Source organism: Macaca nemestrina, chromosome 5 (assembly GCF_043159975.1).
Source record: "Macaca nemestrina isolate mMacNem1 chromosome 5, mMacNem.hap1, whole genome shotgun sequence".
Classification (NCBI taxonomy): Eukaryota; Metazoa; Chordata; class Mammalia; order Primates; family Cercopithecidae; genus Macaca; species Macaca nemestrina.
The window spans coordinates 151,264,288-151,282,788 of NC_092129.1; the positions used below are offsets into that span (position 1 = coordinate 151,264,288).

Genomic DNA, 18,501 nt, shown 5'->3' on the forward strand with positions numbered 1-18,501 from the left:
TCTTTTCTAGGCCTATTCCTCCAATTGAATCCCAGTGCATCCTCCACTGAGGCTCAACTCCTGGTGCCAGCTCGAGAGAGCAGAGATACACTTCCACCTACCCACTGTTTCATGGCAGGCACTGAGTCACCCCTTGGGAATCCCGGGCCCCCCCGCCCCTGCCCCCCATGCTGGACAGGATGCCTGCTGCCTGCCCCAAGGGGTCAGAGGAAGCCAGGGCCTCTAGGGCTCAGTATTTTTATCAGCCTAGGAAACAAGAGACACAGAAGCGGAAACCATGTGGTCAGAGAAAGTGAACAGCCCTTATCTCAGGGGAACCCCCACCAAGGCTGGGGGCCAGACACCAGGTAGGGTCGTTGAAAAGACTGTGATCCGGTGGGCCCAGGTTTCAGGGCTTATTTTGCTTTGGTTTTATGTAACTCATGCAGAAGGGGAAATGATGTGCTTAAAAACCAGTAAGAAATCTCCTGGGTGGAGGAGCAAATTTGGTCACCAGTTTTCTGCAATTTACCTCTCAACCCCCAGCTTAGGGACCATAACCCCAACTCCCCCCAAGGCCAAACCTGGGCTCTTTGCATGCCACTTCCGAAAAGCTCCAGCCTGTGAGAGGAACCGGACGCCAGGGTCACACACAGCTTGAAGTCTCTTCTCTGAATCACAGCAGCTTCCTCTCACAGGATCTTTCTCACCAGCCCTTCCCCCTCCTGCACCCTGAACATCTGCCTGGTCCTTCAGAGGCCTTGGGTCTCTTCCGAACTTCAGGCTCTCTGTCTTCTTCAAGGATCTCGTGCTCACCCATGTTCCCATGTTCCCATGTTCCCAGAGGTTTGCCCTCCCTGTCCTCTACTGACTTCCACTTCCACTCCTGGGATTCTCCTGTAGAGACCTGGGCTCATAAACCTGAAAAATAAGTTTCTGATGGATAAGATGCTCTGGTGTAACTATGCAGACGGTGCACTCACCAGCACATGCCTGTACTCTCCTTGCAGCCCGGTCCTTTCTTTTTGCCGAGTTCCCAGTTGTGTCCTGGGCGATGGTAGTGGGGTCTGGTCTGTCATTTCCTATCTTGGTTTCCAGGGAGCCCCCCTCTCTCCTCCGTGGGAATCCCAGACTCTCCCTCTACCCCTCAGGACTTCAACTACTGATTCTTGGAAAAGGAAATGTTTATAGGGAAGGCCATGCCTGGGCTGCCCAGAGATGAACTCAGGTTTAGGATGGGGCAGAAGCTGAATGGCAGAGATGAAGATTGGGGCCCTGGAGGAAGAGAGATACAACTGACAAGCTAGAGGGCAGAGACGATGGAGCCAGCGGCATGGCTGGCCTTGGGTGTGGAGCTCCAGTTGCCCAAGAACAGACAACCCAGGTTACATAATTTTGCTCTTTCCACCTCCTTCCTCTGCTCCTAATTTTAGCAACTGAAATTCCACTCCCCCACAGGGCTCTTCCTCCAGCCATTCTGCTTGTATTCCCCATCCTCCCCCAGCCTCCTCATGGCCCCCCAGCCCCGGCTGCCCCCAACTCGCTCATTCAGTGACTCAGCAAAGGGAAAGCCCTGTGTTGGGGGAAGGGGGTGTTAAGTGGGGAGGAGGATGTGGTTCAGCTTGGGGAGCCAGGGAGGGGAGGGAAACTGGTTTTGTTCCCCTTTTTGCCTCTGTTCGCATCTATTTCTCCAGCCACAGACTGCAGGGTGGACAAGACTCCGGTGTGGGGAGCGCAGTGAGGCTGCATGGCAAACTGGGCCTTCTTAGGGCTGAACTGTGGGGGCATGCAGAGGCTTCTTGCCTCCAGCCGAGAGCCCGCGTTAGCGTGTGTGTGTGTTGCAGGTGTGTGGGAGCTGTGGGTTTCAGCAGGCGGGGCGGGAAAGGAGATGTCATGGGTGATGAAAACCACAGCAATGGAAAAAGACAGAGGAGACACTGGGAGTGAGATGTGGAACCAGGTCTTATTAGGAAACGGCAGAGTCAAAGAGCAGTGGTGGCGGCCCGCACTCCCCACCCCCACTTGTTACAAGTTTCACTCCCACCCATATCCTCTGCTGAGCAGCACCTGGCTCTTCCTTGTGGTCCCCATCCTTTCCCTTACCCTTCCTTCTGCCTCATCCTGAGGCTGCAGCCCCGAAGTTTCTTGCTTCTTCCCTAGGGTCACTTGAGGGCCTCTGCATGGCGATTCAGGGCCTGAGAAAGGGCTGTCACCGCTCCCATCACACGGCCCAGCTCCCAGGTCTCAATCTGGCTTCGGAATCGCTGCAGGAAGCGGTCAGGGTGCCAGCGGACCTGCTGGACCCTCAAGTACCTCCTCAGAGCCCCCTGTTCCTCCAAAGGGGGGCCCCTGGCCACCAGGGCTGCAGCCATGGCCTCTGGGTCCCCTCCCCCAGGGCAGGGCCAGGGCACATCACCAAATCGCCAGAGGCTGCCCCTCCCCGCTCCTCTGGGGTGCTCTGCCCTGGGCCCAGCCCTGGCTGGCTTGGGTTCTCGGTCCCCTAGAGCCTCCTGCGCCCTCCTGGCTCGGCTCTCACGCAGTTCTTCCTCCTTGACCCGGGCTCGCTCTCTGAAGAGCCGCTGCTCCTCCTCCTGCTGTCGCCAGCTCTGACTGGAGCCCTCAGCCCGTGGGGGTCGACAGGATCCCTCTGCTTCTCGCTGCTGCTGCTGGCACTTCTGGGCATGTTCCCGGGCCAGGCGATCTGACCAGGCTGAGAAGGACTCAGGTTCCTGGGTCTCATGCGAGGCATCACCTGTTTGGGAGGGTGGCATGGGGGTAGTTGGAGAGAGGCTGTGAGAAGGTGATGGACCCCAAGAGGCAGGGAAACACAGAGAAGGAGGCAGAGGAGCCTAGTGTGATGCATTCATGCAGATGGAAAGCGGCCAGCGGGGAAGGGCAGCTGTGGATAGCAGTGGACTTCTCACCTTCAAACCTCCCCATGACTTCCTGCCACTCGTCCTCCAGCTCACCCTGGAGCTTCTGCCTCCATTCCCGCTCCTTGGAGGCATCATCTTCTTCCTCCTCTTCAGCAGAATCCCAGGGGGGTCCCCAGCCCAAAATTTGGCCAGGGGTTTCCCCATCCTTATTCTTTATTCCCATGGCAGAGGGACAGCGGCTTAGCAGCGGGAGGAAGAAATCGGTGTAGGCTGTTGGTGGGAGAGCAGGGAGCAGAAGTTAGCTGGGACTCCCAATCCTCGGCAGAGCTGCCATCTTGAATCCTGCTGGTCACTCACTCCCTTGGTCTTAAAGCAATGGAAGGGTGGCCCACATGTATGCCTCCTGGGTATTAGGAAATAACCATCACTGATAAATACAGACTGATAGTTTACCACATGCATGATAAGTGTAGTAGTTTAAAATATTCTTGGCTGGGCGCGGTGGCTCACGCCAGTAATCCCAGCACTTTGGGAGGCTGAGGTGGGCAGATTACGAGGTCAGGATATCAAGACTATCCTGGCTAACACAGTGAATCCCATCTCTACTAAAAAATACAAAAAATTAGCCAGGTGTGGTGGTGGGCACCTGTAGTCCCAGCTACTCGGGAGGCTGAGGCAGGAGAATGGCGTGAATCTGGGAGGTGGAGCTTGCAGTGAGCTGAGATCACACCACTGCACTCCAGCCTGGGGGACAGAGCGAGACTCTGTCTCAAAAAAAAAAAAAAAAAATTCTCACTTGTGTCTCTACAAACTATTTCAGTGTCCCAGAAGTTCTACCATGCCAACTGACATTTTCTGACCTGCCTCCAGCCACCAAGGCAGTGCCAAAATTCTTTGACTATGCATTCCACTTTTCACTTAAAAATACTGTCACTATATAAATCCCTTATTTTCTCATCTGAAACCATATATATGAGACTGGGAAAATATCTGAACGCCCTACTCTGGGCCATTAATAATACACAAATATGTAATACTTATCTTTTATTATCACTTATCAATAAACTGAGTAAAATAAATGTTTTCAGGGGAATTTCTCTCAGTCAGCCTTACCAGGGGATGATGGGAGAGGGGTGGGGAGGTGAACCGGCAACAAGTATGAGCCACAGAATGTGGCCGCAGCAGAGCAAGTTCTTTCCAAATGACTGCTGACCTAGGGCGGGGAAAAGGAGTGGAGTGTGACAGAGGGTCTCACCCACGGGCTGAGAGAAAACAGGAGAGGAATCGACGTTTCTGAACTCCCCTTTTCTTCAGTCCCAACCTTGTTGCATCTGGCCCAAGGTTAGCTTAGTGCTATGCTACTTCCTTCACTGCCAACCCAGGCACCCTGGCCAGGCCCACCTACTGTGGCCGCCAACCAACTCTTTCACCTGGGGGATAGAAGAAGGGGAGGGAGGCAGCCATCCTTCCTGTGGACCTACTTTCTTTCCCCGGGGTAAGAGGAAATGGACTAGCAGTCCTTAAATCTTTATTCGGTAGTGCTGGAAAGTACTGTTTACCTGGCAGAAAGCTGGAATAGGGGAAGGCAAGGCCAGGAAGGCAAGAAGACAGAACGGCCCAGCTGTGGCTGGTCAAGGCCCACCATCCCTACCCAAATCACATCAGGGTGAGGGGAGAGTGGGGGCACTTCTCCCTAGTGCTGCTGTGACCTGTCACAGACCCTCTCAACTTATCCCACCCAGGGAGTACCTGGTTCTGTCTTTCATTCACATGTTCCCCACCTGAGCTCACTGCAGGTGTGAGTGTAGTGGGTGCTCAGGCTTGCATGGGAGGTTTACATTCATAGGTTTCAAGGAATAGGACCTCCAACTATAAAAACATAATATTAAACAGCCACTACAACTGAGGCATGTGTTTGAAAACAGCTGGCTACAAAACCGTAGAGAGGATCAGATCTGGCTGGGCATGGTGGCTCACACCTGTAATCCCAGCACTTTGGGAGGCTGAGGGAGGTGGATCACAAGGTCAGGAGTTCAAGATCAGCCTGGCCAAGATGGTGAAACCCCATCTTTACTTAAAAAAAATATATATATATATATATACACACACACACACACACACACAGATATATATATATATATTAGCCACGCGTGGTGGCCAGTGCCTGTAATCCCAGCTACTCGGGAGGCTGAGGCAGAGAATTGCTTGAACCTGGGAGGCAGCGGTTGCAGTGAGCTGAGATTGTGCCACTGCACTCCAGCCTGGGCGACAGGGTGAGACTCTGTCTCAAAAAAAAATAAATAAATAAATACAAAATAAAAAATAAAATAAATTAATTAATTTAATTAAATAAATAAAAAAAAAAGAAGCAGAGAGGATCAGATCCTAACTGTCTAAAACAAGAGGCCAAATCCTATGGTTGGGAAAAAAAAAAGGCTGGGTGTGGTGGCTCATGGCCTGTAATGCCAGCACTTTGGAGGCCGAGGCGGGTGGATCACCTGAGGTCAGGAATTCCAGACCAGCCTGGCCAACCCCGTCTCTACTAAAAATACAAAAATTAACCAGGCGTGGTAGCATGTGCCTGTAATCCCAGCTACTTGGGAGGCTGAGTCAGGAGAATCACTTGAACCTGGAAGGCAGAGGTTGCAGTGAGCTGAGATTGTGCTATTGCACTCCAACTTGGGCAACAGAGGGAGATTCCGTCTCAAAAAAAAAAAAAAAAAGAAAAAAAAGAAAAAAAATAGACTGGCAAAAAATATGTAAAAATTCTAGCCTATGGGTGGTGGGGCTGTAGGTGGCTTATCCCCCATTTTTATTTGACATTTTAATGTGAAAGGGATATAATTAAGTTGAAATTTTCTTTTTAAAGAAGGAAGAACACATTCGATGACTATTAACAGCGTACTGTGATCCCTTCCAGTCCTGTCTTGGTGTACATAAAAGCATACATATGACACATATGTAACCATACTACAAATATTGCTTGGCAACTTGCTTCTTTAACATCTCATTTATATTTTTTCCACAGGAATATATACAGTCTACCTCATACTTTTTGATGACTGTATAGTGTTCCACTGTGTGTACAAAGCAAATCTCCTTACCCCAATATCGATAGACTTGTTTCCAAAAATGTTCAGCCTCATGAGTATCTTTGTTGACTCGTTACAGTCTTTCTGGGTGGGTAGATTTTCATAAGTGGAATTTCTGAGTCAAAGACATGTGCAATTTTGCCAAACTGCTCTCAATAAGTTTGTGCCAGAATACAAGGGTGCCTGTGTCTTCCTTTACCAAAATTGAGTATCATCAACCCTTTTAATTTTGCCAGTTGGATAAATTAAAAAAATATTTTATTAATGATATTCGTTTCTTTTTCATGTCTTTTGGCTATCTGTATTTTTTTTGTGAATGAATTGCTCATATTCTTTATCTACTTTTTCTTTGGAAATTACACATATTGATATGAGGGTTCTGTACACTGTATGTGTTATACATATTGCAAACATTTTCTTCTGTCTTTAAAAAAACTTTATATTTTTGAGACAAGGTCTCGCCCTGTTGCCCAGGCTGCAGTGCAGTGGCATGATCTTGCTCACCGCAAACTCTGCCCCACCTGGGCTCAAGCAATCCTCCCGCCTCAGCCTCCTGAGTAACTGGGACTACAGGACTACAGCCACGTACCACCACGCCTGGCTAATTTTGTATTTTTTGTAGAGACCAGGTCTCACTGTGTTGTCCAGGCTGGTCTTGAACTTCTGGCTCAAGTGATCTGCCTAGATCTGGCTCAAGTGACCCGCACCCAGCCTAAAATTTTCATGTAGTTAAATCTGCATCAATATATTATTTTCTGACTTTTTATTTCATTTCACTCTTAGGAAGGCTCTATTTTAAGATTATAAAACATTCTCTGCATTTTCTTCTACTACTTTAAATGTACACTTATTTTTATTTTTAGAAATTAAAAAACTCGGCCGGGCGCAGTGGCTCACGCCTGTAATCCCAGCACTTTGGGAGCCCGAGGTGGGTGGATCATGAGGTCAGGAGTTCAAGACCAGTGTGGCCAAGATGGTGAAACCCCGTCTCTACTAAAAATACAAAAATTAGCCTCACATGGTGGCAGATGCCTGTAATCCCAGCTACTCGGGAGGCTGAGGCAGGAGAATCACTTGAACCCAGGAGGTGGAGGTTGTAGCAAGCTGAGATTGTGTCATTGCACTCCAGCCTGGGTGACATAGCAAGACTCTGTCTTGGGGAGAAAAAAAAAAATAGTTCACCTTTCTCCAGTATTAAAAATGCCCCCTTTAGGCCGGGCGCGGTGGCTCACGCCTGTAATCCCAGCACTTTGGGAGCCCGAGGTGGGCGGATCATGAGGTCAGGAGTTCGAGATTAGCCTGGCCAATATAGTGAAACCCTGTTTCTACTAAAAATACAAAAAATTAGCCGGGTGTGGTGGCAGGCGCCTGTAATCCCAGCTACTCGGGAGGCTGAGGCAGGAGAATGGCTTAAATCCAGGAGGTGGAGGTTGCAGTGAGCCGAGATCACACTACTGCACTCCAGTCTGGGCAACAGAATGAGACTCCATCCCCCCACACCCCCCCCCAAAAAAAAGAAATGCCCCCTTTATAGTGATTTACCAGATCAACCGCTCCCAATGCTCTTTAATACGCTGGAGTTTCATACTAAGAAAAATAAACATAAAAAACATTTTGGCCAGGCACGGTCGCTTACACCTGTAATCCCAACACTTTGGGAGGCTGAGGTGGGTGGATCACAAGGTCAAGAGATCAAGACCATCCTGGCTAACACGGTGAAACCCCGTGTCTACTAAAAATACAAAAATTAGCTGGGTGTGGTGGCAGGTCCCAGCTACTTGGGAAGCTGAGGCAGGAGAATCTCTTGAACCTGGGAGGAAGAGGTTGCAGTGAGCTGAGACTGTGCCACTGCACTCCAGTCTGGGCAACAGGCCAAGACTCTTTTTCAAACAAAACAAAACAAAAAACAAAAACAAAACCAAAAAACCTTCTGTGGGATGAGAATGGTGGCTCATGCCTATAATCTCAACATTTTGGTAAGCTGAGGTGGGCAGATCGCTGGAGGTCAGGAGTTCGAGACCAGCCTGGCCAATATGTTGAAACCCCCCCATCTTGGCCGGGTGTGGTGGCTCACGCCTGTAATCCCAGCACTTTGGGAGGCTGAGGCAGGCGGATCACGAGGTCAGGAGATCGAGACCATCCTGGCTAACACGGTGAAACCCCGTCTCTACTAAAAATACAAAAAATTAGCCGGGCGTGGTGGCGGGCGCCTGTAGTCCCAGCTACTTGGGAGGCTGAGGCAGAATGGCGTGAACCTGGGAGGCGGAGCTTGCAATGAGCCAATATCGCGCCGCCACTGCACTCCAGCCTGGGCAACAGAGCGAAACTTTGTCTCGAGAAAAAAAAAAGAAACCCCTTCTCTACTAAAAATACAAAAATTGGGTTGGGCATGGTGGCTCACACCTGTAATTCCAGCACTTTGGGAGGCCGAGGCAGGTGGATCACCTGAGGTCAGGAGTTCGAGACCAGTCTGGCCAACATGTTGAAACCTCGTCTCTATTAAAAATACAAAAATTAGCCAGGCGTGGTGGCAGGCTCCTGTAGTCCTGGCTACTCAGGAGACTGAGGAAGGAGAATCACTTGAACCCGGGAGGTGGAGGCTGCAGTGAGTCAAGATACTGCCACTACACTCCAGCCTGGGGGACAGAGGGAGACTCCGTCTCAAAAATAAATAAATAAAAATAAAAAAATTAATAAATAAAAACAAAAAAATTAGCTGGGCATGGTGGTGTGTGCCTGTAATCTCAGCTACTTGGGAGGCTGAGGCAGGAGAATTGCTTGAACCCAGGAAGCAGAGGCTGTAGTGAGCCGAGATCGTGCCACTGCACTCCAGCCTGGGTGACAGAGCAAGACTCTGTCTCAAAAAAAAAAGGAAGCTGGAAGCCGAATGAGATGGGTCTTTCAACCAAGGAGTTAGAAGGCCATCTGGTGGCAGGGTTGGCAGGGGACCAGGAGTAAATAAGGCCAGAGAGGACACCAGGGTTTGGGAGTGAAGGTACTGAGCTTGGGTTCCCCTCTGGAAGACAATGACCTGAAAGATGTGAGATTTCAGACAAGTTCCCGAACCTTCTGGGCTCTGCTTTCCTCATCTGTAAATGGGATATCAGTCTTACCAGCTTCTTAAAATTCAATACAATAGAGTTGGGCATGGTGGCTCATGCCTCTAGTCCCGGCACTTTGGGAAGCTGAGGTTGGCAGACTGCTTGAACTCAGGAGTTGGAGAACAGCCTGAATAACATAGCAAAACAGTCTCTACCAAAAATACAAAAAATTAGCTGGGCATGGTGGTGTGTGCTTGTAGTTCCAGCTACTAGGGAGGCTGAGGTGGGAGGACTGCTTGAGCTCACGAGGTAGAGGCTGCAGTGAGCCAAGATTGTACCACTGCACTCCAGCCTGGGAGACAGAATGAGATCCTGCCTCAAAACGAACAAACAAACAATAAAGGAAATCCCTACCATACTATCAGGGGCATTTTGGCTGAGCGTGGTGGCTCACGCCTGTAATCCCAGCACTTTGGGAGGCTGAGGCTGGCGGGTCACCTGAGGTTGGGAGTTTGAGACCAGACTGACCAACATAGAGAAACACTATCTCGGCCGGGCGCGGTGGCTCAAGCCTGTAATCCCAGCACTTTGGGAGGCCGAGACGGGCGGATCACGAGGTCAGGAGATCGAGACCATCCTGGCTAACACGGTGAAACCCCGTCTCTATTAAGAAATACAAAAAACTAGCCGGGCGAGGTGGCGGGCGCCTGTAGTCCCAGCTACTCGGGAGGCTGAGGCCGGAGAATGGCGTAAACCCGGGAGGCGGAGCTTGCAGTAAGCTGAGATCCGGCCACTGCACTCCAGCCTGGGTGACAGAGCGAGACTCCGTCTCAAAAAAAAAAAAAAAGAAACACTATCTCTACTAAAAATACAAAATTAGCTGGGCGTGATGGCAAATGCCTGTAATCCCAGCTACTCGGGAGGCTGAGGCAGGAGAATCTCTTGAACCCAGGAAGCAGAGGTTGTGGTGGGCTGAAATTACGCCATTGCACTCTAGCCTGGGCAACAAGAATGAAACTCCGTCTCAAAACAAAACAAAACAAAACAAAGCAAAACTCCCATTTTTGTGAGGCAAATTGGGCTCACAGAGGTAAGCTGCATGTCCCTGTCGATGGCAGAGCTGGGGTCTGGATCCAGGTCTGCCTCGGGGTAATCTGCTCTTTTGCCTTCCAGGGTCCTGCCTCTTACAATATGAGCTGTCAAGTTAGATGCCTACACTTGGTAAATCTACTCTGTTTTAAGTAAAAATAACAAGAAGAAACAAATCTGAATATGCTAGCCTATCTCAGGTACGTTAAAGGACATTTTTAAATAGGGGGGTTTTTGACCATTTGGGGGAGGTTTTGTGGGAGGGGCCTTCTGTCTATACTTGAGCTGGGGGATGTTAGGGTTGTTCATCGGATCTAGAGGTTTTCCTCTAATGGTCTTACTCCAGAAGGAAATCTCTAGATGGGGAAAGAAGGTTTCACCTTTTATTCTAATAAGCAGGGCTCTACTTATAAAGAGCTGCTTCCACCACTATTTTTTTCCTTTTTTTTTTTTTTTTTTTTTTTGAGACGGAGTCTCGCTCTGTCGCCCAGGCTGGAGTGCAGTGGCCGGATCTCAGCTCACTGCAAGCTCCGCCTCCCGGGTTCACACCATTCTCCTGCCTCAGCCTCCCGAGTAGCTGGGACTACAGGCGCCCGCCACCTCGCCCGGCTAGTTTTTTGTATTTCTTAATAGAGACGGGGTTTCACCGTGTTAGCCAGGATGGTTTCGATCTCCTGACCTCGTGATCCGCCCATCTCGGCCTCCCAAAGTGCTGGGATTACAGGCTTGAGCCACCGCGCCCGGCCTTTTTTTTGAGACAGAGTCTCACTGTCACCCAGGCTGGAATGCAGTCGTGTGATCTCGGCTCACCACAACTCTGCCTCCCGGGTTCAAGTAATTCTCCTGCCTCAGCCTCCCAAGTAGCTGAGACTACAGATGTGCACCACCATGCCTGGCTAATTTTTATATTTTTAGTACAGACAGGCGTTTCACTACGTTGGCCAGGCTGGTCTCGAACTCCTGACCTCGTGATCTGCTTTCCTCGACCTCCCAAAGTGCTGGGATTACACGCGTGAGCCACTGTGCCCAGCCTCCACCCTATTACAATATCACCAGGTTCCCCATGTGAATCCTTCAAGTGCCAAAAGTTTTGCAGAATTCAAATGATTTTGGGACTTGATAGGGCTGACCTAAAAGTATACTCACTGTATATCAGGTAGCCCAGGAGGGCCTGGGTAGCCCCAAGAACCAAACACATGAGTGTTTCTGCAGGGAAATGTATGAATATTGACATCAGTAGGATAAAAATAAATCATAGATAAGTCTTACTTTAGTTCAGATTAGTTTTCTGTCACCAAATGAATTTTGGTGGCAGCCTGATGAAAAATGTTCGGTTCTCAGAGTGTTTTTGAGTTTAGAATTGTGGGTAAGGGAGTATGGACCTGCTGATAACAAAAACAGGAACAAGGCTAGGCGTGGTGGCTCAAGCCCGTAATCCCAGCACTTTGAGAGGCTGAGGTTGGTGGATCACCTGAGGTCAGGCGTTCGAGACCGGCCTGTCCAATGTGGCGAAAACCCATCTCTACTAAAAATATAAAAATTAGCCGGACGTGGTGGCACACGCCTGTAATCCCAGCTACTTGGGAGGCTGAGGCATGAGAATCACTTGAATCAGGGAGGAAGAGACTGCAGTGAGCCAGGATCGCACCACTGCATTCTAGCCTGGGCAAGACAGAAACTCCATAAAAAACAAACAAACAAACAAACAAACAAACAAACCAGGAACAACAATCGCCAGCATCTACCAAGTGCTTATTGTGTGTGCCAGGTACTCTAATTATGTACTATGTCAATTGCTTCTCCAAACATATATAGCACAACATGGGTACTTTGAACATGGGCACAATCAAGGTACAATGCTATAATGTCTAACACAGGACAATGTAGCTGTTAAAAGCATGGACACTCTATCTAGTCCATCTGGGTTATAATCTCTGCTCTACCAGTGAATAACTGTAACTTTGGCAAATGACTTATCTATGCCCTGTTTCCTTGGCTGGGAAATGGGGTATAATATCAGTACTCACCTCCTAAGATTGTTGTGAGGATCAAATGTGTTACTTTATGAGAAATGCCTGGCACATAGCAAAGGTTGTTATTATTTTAATATTTACACATCGGCAAACTAAGCCTCAAGTAACCTGTCCAAGAATAGGTAGCTATGAAGTGTGGAGCTGGGATTTGGAGCTGGGGTTTGAATCCAGGCAGTCTAACTCCAGAACCTACCTTCTATGCTACTTTTTGGCTACAAGCAAACAATCCGTCAAGAAACAAAGTAGGGGCCGGGCATGGTGGCTCCCGCTTGTAAACTCAGCACTTTGGGAGGCCCAGGCGGGCGGATCACAAGGTCAGGACATCGGGACCATCCCCGCTAACATGGTGAAACCCCGTCTCTACTAAAAATACAAAAAATTAGCCGGGTGTGGCGGCGGGCGCCTGTAGTCCCAGCTACTTGGGAGGCTGAGGCAGGAGAATGGCGTGAACCCGGGAGGCGGAGCTTGCAGTGAGCCGAGACTGCGCCACTGCACTCCGGCCTGGGCGACGACAGGGCGAGACTCCGTCTCAAAAAAAAAAAAAAAAGAAAGAAAGAAAAAAAAAGAAACAAAGTAGCTACTAATCTAAACAGATGTGAAATTTGAAGACCAGTTGCTGTTTGGGGAATGTTGGGTTCTTCAGACAATGGTAGCTCAGGAATGTAAAGGCACAAATGACAGCCATATGCCAACTTGGTTAAATCCTTCCCTAGGTCCTGATGACAAAATAAGTAGCTTAATTCTCAACTATTGGTTGGCTTTCATTTCAGGTCTGGTCAGCTGCTTATGACCTTGTTCCCCACTGAGCAGACTCACCATCTGGGCCTTGGCGAGCAGCAGCATGCAGTGCCGTGTCCCCATGGCGGTCCTGGTGGGCAGGGTCAGCCCCGAGCCGAAGCAGCAGGCACAGGGCTGGGGCATCGTGGCGGGCACAGGCCCGGTGCAGTGGTGGGGGCTGCCCAGCATCTACATCGAGGCCTGGGTGTCGCTGGAGGAGGGCCTGGGCCCGGACCAGCCGTCCTGCAGACAAGTAACGACGGAAGCGACGTTCTCGGCGTTGGCGGCGGGAAGTGGAGGCCATGGAACTCTTGGGCTGAGGAAGGAAAAAAGGCAGCAGTCAGGACTTCAGCCTTGGCTGGTCCTTCTCTCTCCATCTCTGACATCCCCTGTTGTTTCTCCCTTTGGTTCCGTTTTTTTCTAATATCTTCAACAAGAGATGAGGCCTATCCTAACCCTTATCCTTTATCAGATGATAGATTTGAATAAAAAAATTTTTTCTGAGGGGGGTGATGGATCAGAGATTTAATTTTTTTAATGTAAAATTCAAGAAAAGGGTAAATAATTGGTTTAAGGCTCAGGAGCCCAGGTAAATTTTTAATTTTTAACAAAGAACTTTTAAAAAACCCAACAGGGCCGGATGGGGAAAATTTTTATCAGCAGAAATCTGAGTTTTAAAAAGTCACAGATAATCTCCAATAATGATCTAGAAATTCAATATCATGTACCCGGCAGACAGATGTGGAGGCTTCTTCCTCTGGAACCTGGGGGGAGGGGTTACTCATCAGACCTGCCCCCGCCCCCCCAAGTACCCCCAGAGCTGTAGGCCCAAGGCCTGTGTTTAAGAAGCTCGGAGACTGGAGGCGGGAAGGGCGGAGACACTCCGGGCTGGAGGAAATGGCGCAAGCAGAGTCGCAGGTGGAGGGCGGAAGTGAACTGTGAGGGGTGTTACCGGATGTCGTTCCGCCCCGACAGAGTGGTTCTTGGCCACATCTCCCGGGGGAAACTAGGGAACTTAAGTTAAGGGTCCGTCTGAAACCAGAAGACTGGACTAGAGGCGAGGAAAAGGAGGAGAGGAGAGGGGAGGGGAGGGGAGGGGAGGGGAGGGGAGGAGAGGGGAGAGAGAAAAGAGAGTTATTTGGAGGTTTTTTCCCGCCTCCTCTAACTTGGCAGAGAGAGGAGATGGTTCAGTGATGGACGAAAAGATGAGAAGAGAGAGAAAACGGGAGATAAAGATAGGATAAAAATCACATTAAACATGGAAAACAAAAACAAAAACCACAGTGGGCCAATTACAGGGACAGATCAAAAAAGAGAAAAAATACACACAAAAGACAGAAGAAGACTATCGTAGGATAGGGCAAGTGAGATGCAGAAATTTGTACTTGAGAATTATGTAGAAAAAGATGGAGATGTTAACAACGGGAGGCGGGGAGGGGGCGGGGTGGTGGAGAGCGAGAGAAAGGGAGAGAGTTAGTTTAGAATTAAGCCCAGAATGCTCTTTTCCCAACACAGGTTGCATGATGACATCCTTACCTTTTCACCCCATTCACAACCCTTTATGCTTCCTCTGATACCACCAATCAAGTTCTCCTTCTCCCACCAATCAAGTTCTCCTTCTCCCACCCCAGTACTCCCCCGTCTCCGCCCCTGCCTCATCCCTAGACCTTTCCGACTGGGATGACTAATCTGTTATAAACCCACAGCTTTGGGCCTGGTCTCTGCTGCTCCCAGGCGGCCCCTTTGGGTACTGCCTGAGCAAGAAGTGCTAGAGAGCAGGACCAGTCATCAATAGGAGGATGAGATTGGGGGAAACACCCGGTGCAGTAGGCTGAGTGAGAAGGGGAGCACTAAGACCCAGGGGTAGTGGAGGACTGTAGCAACGAGCTGGAGGAGGAGAAGTGAGCGGTGGGGGGTGGGAGCCATCTGGTACCTTCACAGCATTCAAAACAGCATTGGCCATAACAACAGAAATGGCCAGTCAGTCCCAGGGTATCCAGCAGCTTCTGCAAGCTGAGAAGCGGGCAGCTGAGAAGGTGGCAGATGCCAGAAAGAGTGAGTCTCCTCTTTCCTCCCTTAGGAGTCTGGAAAGAAAATTGGGGGTGGGGGACGCAAACATTTTGGGAAAACCCAAGGCTGGTGGGAAGACAGCTAGGGTCTGGAGGCTGGTTAGGAGGGAAGAAATGGATGGATATTAGAATCTGGCCCCTGGTTGGCTGAGAGAAGGCTGTATAACTTTCTGGAAGGGACTGACCCCTGCTATTACATGTGTGTGTGTGTGGGCCCACCCCACCCACTGTCCTTTCTTCTGCCTCCAGGGAAGGCCCGGAGACTGAAGCAGGCAAAGGAGGAGGCACAGATGGAGGTGGAGCAATACCGCAGAGAGCGAGAGCAGGAATTCCAGAGCAAGCAGCAGGCGGTGAGTTGAGGCAGAGTTGGTATGAGACCCCAGTGCAAGCTGGTGGGTACATCTTGTGAGGTGTGTAAGGGTGACTCAACAAGAAAATATGGTGGCAGAGGGCTGACGCTGAGGGGACCCTGGCAGGGACCACAACATTGGTGAAACTTTGTGATGATATGTAAGAGAGTCTGGGATTTTTGAAGGCCACATAGAGCTTATGGGTGGAATGTCACAGTCTGTGTAAAGTATAACATCTATGTGGAGTATGATTAACATTTGTGGTGGAGGGTAGAGTTTTATGGTCATGGACGGTGAGGTGGTGGGGATATTACAGTCTGTTTTAGGGTGAAGTTGCATGTTAGGTCTAAGGGGAAAGGGTTGATCTCTTTGGTGTTGGGATATTTCTGTGGGATGGGGGTGGTTTCTGAGAGGGCCTTTCTTCTAGGCTTTGTTTCAGGATCTTTCCCCTCATATGCCTGGACCCTTGTCTCTCTGTTTCTGCTTTTCCCTTTCTCTCTTCCACCCCTCTCCCTACCCCCCAGGCCATGGGTTCCCAGGGGAACCTGTCCGCTGAGGTGGAGCAGGCTACAAGGCGCCAGGTGCAGGGCATGCAGAGCTCCCAGCAGAGAAACCGAGAGCGTGTCCTGGCCCAGCTTCTTGGCATGGTCTGCGACGTCAGGCCCCAAGTCCACCCCAACTACCGGATTTCTGCCTAGGGCCTGACTCCTTCTGCCAGTTCCCTCCCTCAAAGAAATCCTCCAATCAAAATCACCTCCCACCATAATCCCTGTCTTCTTTCCATCCCCTAAAAATCCTGGGAGGCAGGATCCAATAATTTTCTTGTGACACTTATAAATATCCTGCTCACATCTGAATCTCCTTGTTGTTCTTTAACCCTCACTGGGACTTTGTAAACTCCCAAGTCATTCTCACCTAAACCCTCTGTGAAATTTGTAATATGGGGAAGTAGGAATGTGGAAAACATCCTGACTTCAGTGTCTCGCAGATGTGGGTCCCCTCTCTTGACCCTGTTGCTTGCTGGCTGTGGAACCAGGACAAGCTACTTAACTTGGTAGCCTCGATGTCCTCCTCTGTGAAACTGGGATGATAATAATGCCTACCTTGTGAGGGTTGCTTCAATGATTTGGAATCATTCTGTAAAGTCTAGCACAGTTCCTCCCATGTAGTAGCAGTGATTCAATAATTAGCAACCCTATGATACTATTACCACCACCTGCTCACCGGCCAAAACCTACACTGCTGTTTCCTCACTTCCATCAGTGGCTCTCTAATTCCACTTGTTCATTCTGTGACCCTAGTTATTTTCTGAATAATTGGTTTTTCTCTTTTCCCAGAGACCTTCTGATCTCCAAAAAGAGGAGATGACTACATTTAGCCCCTCGCTTACAATTCCAGGTAGATAACTGCATTTTGTAGGCTGTCTTTGTTTTTCTTATGCTGATCTTTCTCTTTATTGGATTTTCCTCCTTTCCTATTTCCCCAGAGACTTATCAGATGCTCATTGTTTTCCAAGATCTAAAATGATACTGTGTTCCCTCATATGCATGCCCTTCCTTTCTACATCCTTGACACCTTACTTTCCCATTGTAACAATAAAAAAAGTATCAATAAAATAACTATTGGCAAATAAATTGGTGAGTTGAAGCAGCCTCCTTTTGCCTCATCATTTCTCATTTTCAGCCACTTTTTTTTGAGATGGAGTTTTGCTCTTGTTGCCCAGGCTGGAATACAATGGCGCGATCTCGGCTCACTGCAACCTCTGCCCCCGGGTTCAAGTGATTCTCCTGTCTCAGCCTCCCAAGCAGCTGGAATTATGGGTGTGTGCCACCACACGTGGCTATTTTTTGTATTTTTAGTAGAGATGGGGTTTCACCATGTTGGTCAGGCTGGTCTCAAACTCCTGACCTCAAGTGATCCACCTGCCTCGGCCTCCCAAAGTGCTGGGATTAGAGGTGTGAGCCACTGCGCCCGGCCTTCAGTCACTTTCTTGTTTTTTGTTTACATATTCCCTAAACAGCCCAAATGGCTATCCTTTGAAACATGTTGGGGAAACAAGAACAAGTAGTACTTTATTATTTCTCTAAAGGGAGAAACATGGTTCCTCATTTGGGAATCTGACGACTATAGATGGCAACTATAGAGAAAAGCTGGAATGTAGGAGCAAGTGCTCTTTGCCCCTTTACCTTGCATTTTCTTCATAGCACTTACTGCTACTGGTTTTTTGAGACAAGGTCCCACTGTGTTGCCCAGGCTAGAGTTCCAGCTCATTGCAGCCTTGACCTCCTGGACTCAAATGATCCTCCCACTTCAGCCTCCTGAGTAGCTGGGATTACGGGCGAGTGCCACTATGCCTAGCTAATTTTAAAATTTTTTGTAGAGATTCACTGTTGCCCAGGCTGGTCTGAAACTCCTGGGCTCAAGCAATCCTTCGGCCTCGGCTTCCTCAAGGGTTAGGTTACAGGCCTGAGCCACTGGACCCCGAACACTTATCGATACTTGACATTATATTTGTCTTTATGTGTTTTCTTCCCTGTAATGTAAACACTGTGAGAAAAGGGCTGTTGACTGCTGTGTCCCCAGAACCTAGGACAGCATGTGGCACAAGGGAGGCAGTTGATACTTTTGCATAAATTGAATGATACGTGGGAAAATACCTTCTATGACACTATTCTTGAATTAGTTACTTCATTTTATCACTGAAGACAAGCTTGCTTCACCAAGAATTTGAACCAATAAGGTAACCCGTAGTGTATTTACTAACCAGATTCTTTGAGCAGGGAGGCAGAATACAATAGAGAATTAGAGATGTTTGCATCCTGGCTGTAACCTCACTAGCTGTACTGCTTGGGATATGTTGCTTTGCTTCTGTCAATAAGATGACAAGAACGGTACCTACTCCTTAGTATTAAAAGATTAAGTGTGCTAACAGGGAGAGGGTCAAACGTTTGTTGTTTTATTACACAGCAGGACATCAGGTCTTACTTTTGTAGCTCCCCATCTCAAAGACAGGGATGGCAAATGTTTCATTCAGGAAAAAAAATCCAGGTTGAACAATGGGGCTGTTGGGGTGGGGCCAAGAACATTCTGCTCGAATTAACAGTATTAATGGGCCGGGTGAGGTGGCTCACGCCTGTAATCCCAGCACTTTGGGAGGCCGAGGCAGGTGGATCACCTGAGGTCATACATGGGTGA

At 49.1% G+C, this 18,501-nt stretch overlaps 2 protein-coding genes and 1 long non-coding RNA gene across 7 annotated transcripts in view; 2 read left to right on the top strand and 1 right to left on the bottom strand.

Annotated features, from left to right (window-relative positions):
- LOC112429463 (uncharacterized) overlaps positions 1–12,967 on the top strand; it is a 29,644-nt gene extending 16,677 nt beyond the window's left edge. For both annotated transcript variants that reach the window (XR_011623853.1, XR_003021719.2), the window contains exons 2-3: positions 10,162–10,277; positions 12,881–12,967. This is a non-coding gene — a long non-coding RNA (uncharacterized lncRNA). The remainder of the gene's footprint in view (positions 1–10,161; positions 10,278–12,880) is intronic.
- Positions 1,924–14,569, bottom strand: LOC105497640 (NFKB inhibitor like 1). Of its 4 annotated transcripts, none has more exons than XM_011768911.3 (4): positions 14,424–14,569; positions 12,927–13,203; positions 2,949–3,125; positions 1,924–2,731 (listed from the first exon to the last, which is right to left on the bottom strand). In XM_011768911.3, exons 1-4 carry the CDS (start codon positions 14,544–14,546, stop codon positions 2,142–2,144), a joined length of 1,167 nt encoding a protein of 388 aa, XP_011767213.1. In that variant the 5' UTR covers positions 14,547–14,569; the 3' UTR covers positions 1,924–2,141. The 4 variants fall into 4 exon arrangements, with proteins under 4 accessions (XP_011767213.1, XP_011767212.1, XP_011767215.1 ...); XM_011768910.3 differs by having other exon boundaries at positions 2,904–3,125; XM_011768913.3 differs by lacking the exon at positions 14,424–14,569 and adding an exon at positions 13,616–13,899.
- A 44-nt stretch (positions 14,570–14,613) lies between these two features.
- Positions 14,614–16,953, top strand: LOC105497639 (ATPase H+ transporting V1 subunit G2). The gene is made up of 3 exons (XM_011768909.3): positions 14,614–14,942; positions 15,206–15,306; positions 15,831–16,953. Exons 1-3 carry the CDS (start codon positions 14,861–14,863, stop codon positions 16,002–16,004), a joined length of 357 nt encoding a protein of 118 aa, XP_011767211.1. The 5' UTR covers positions 14,614–14,860; the 3' UTR covers positions 16,005–16,953.
- Positions 16,954–18,501: the final 1,548 nt, after the last annotated feature.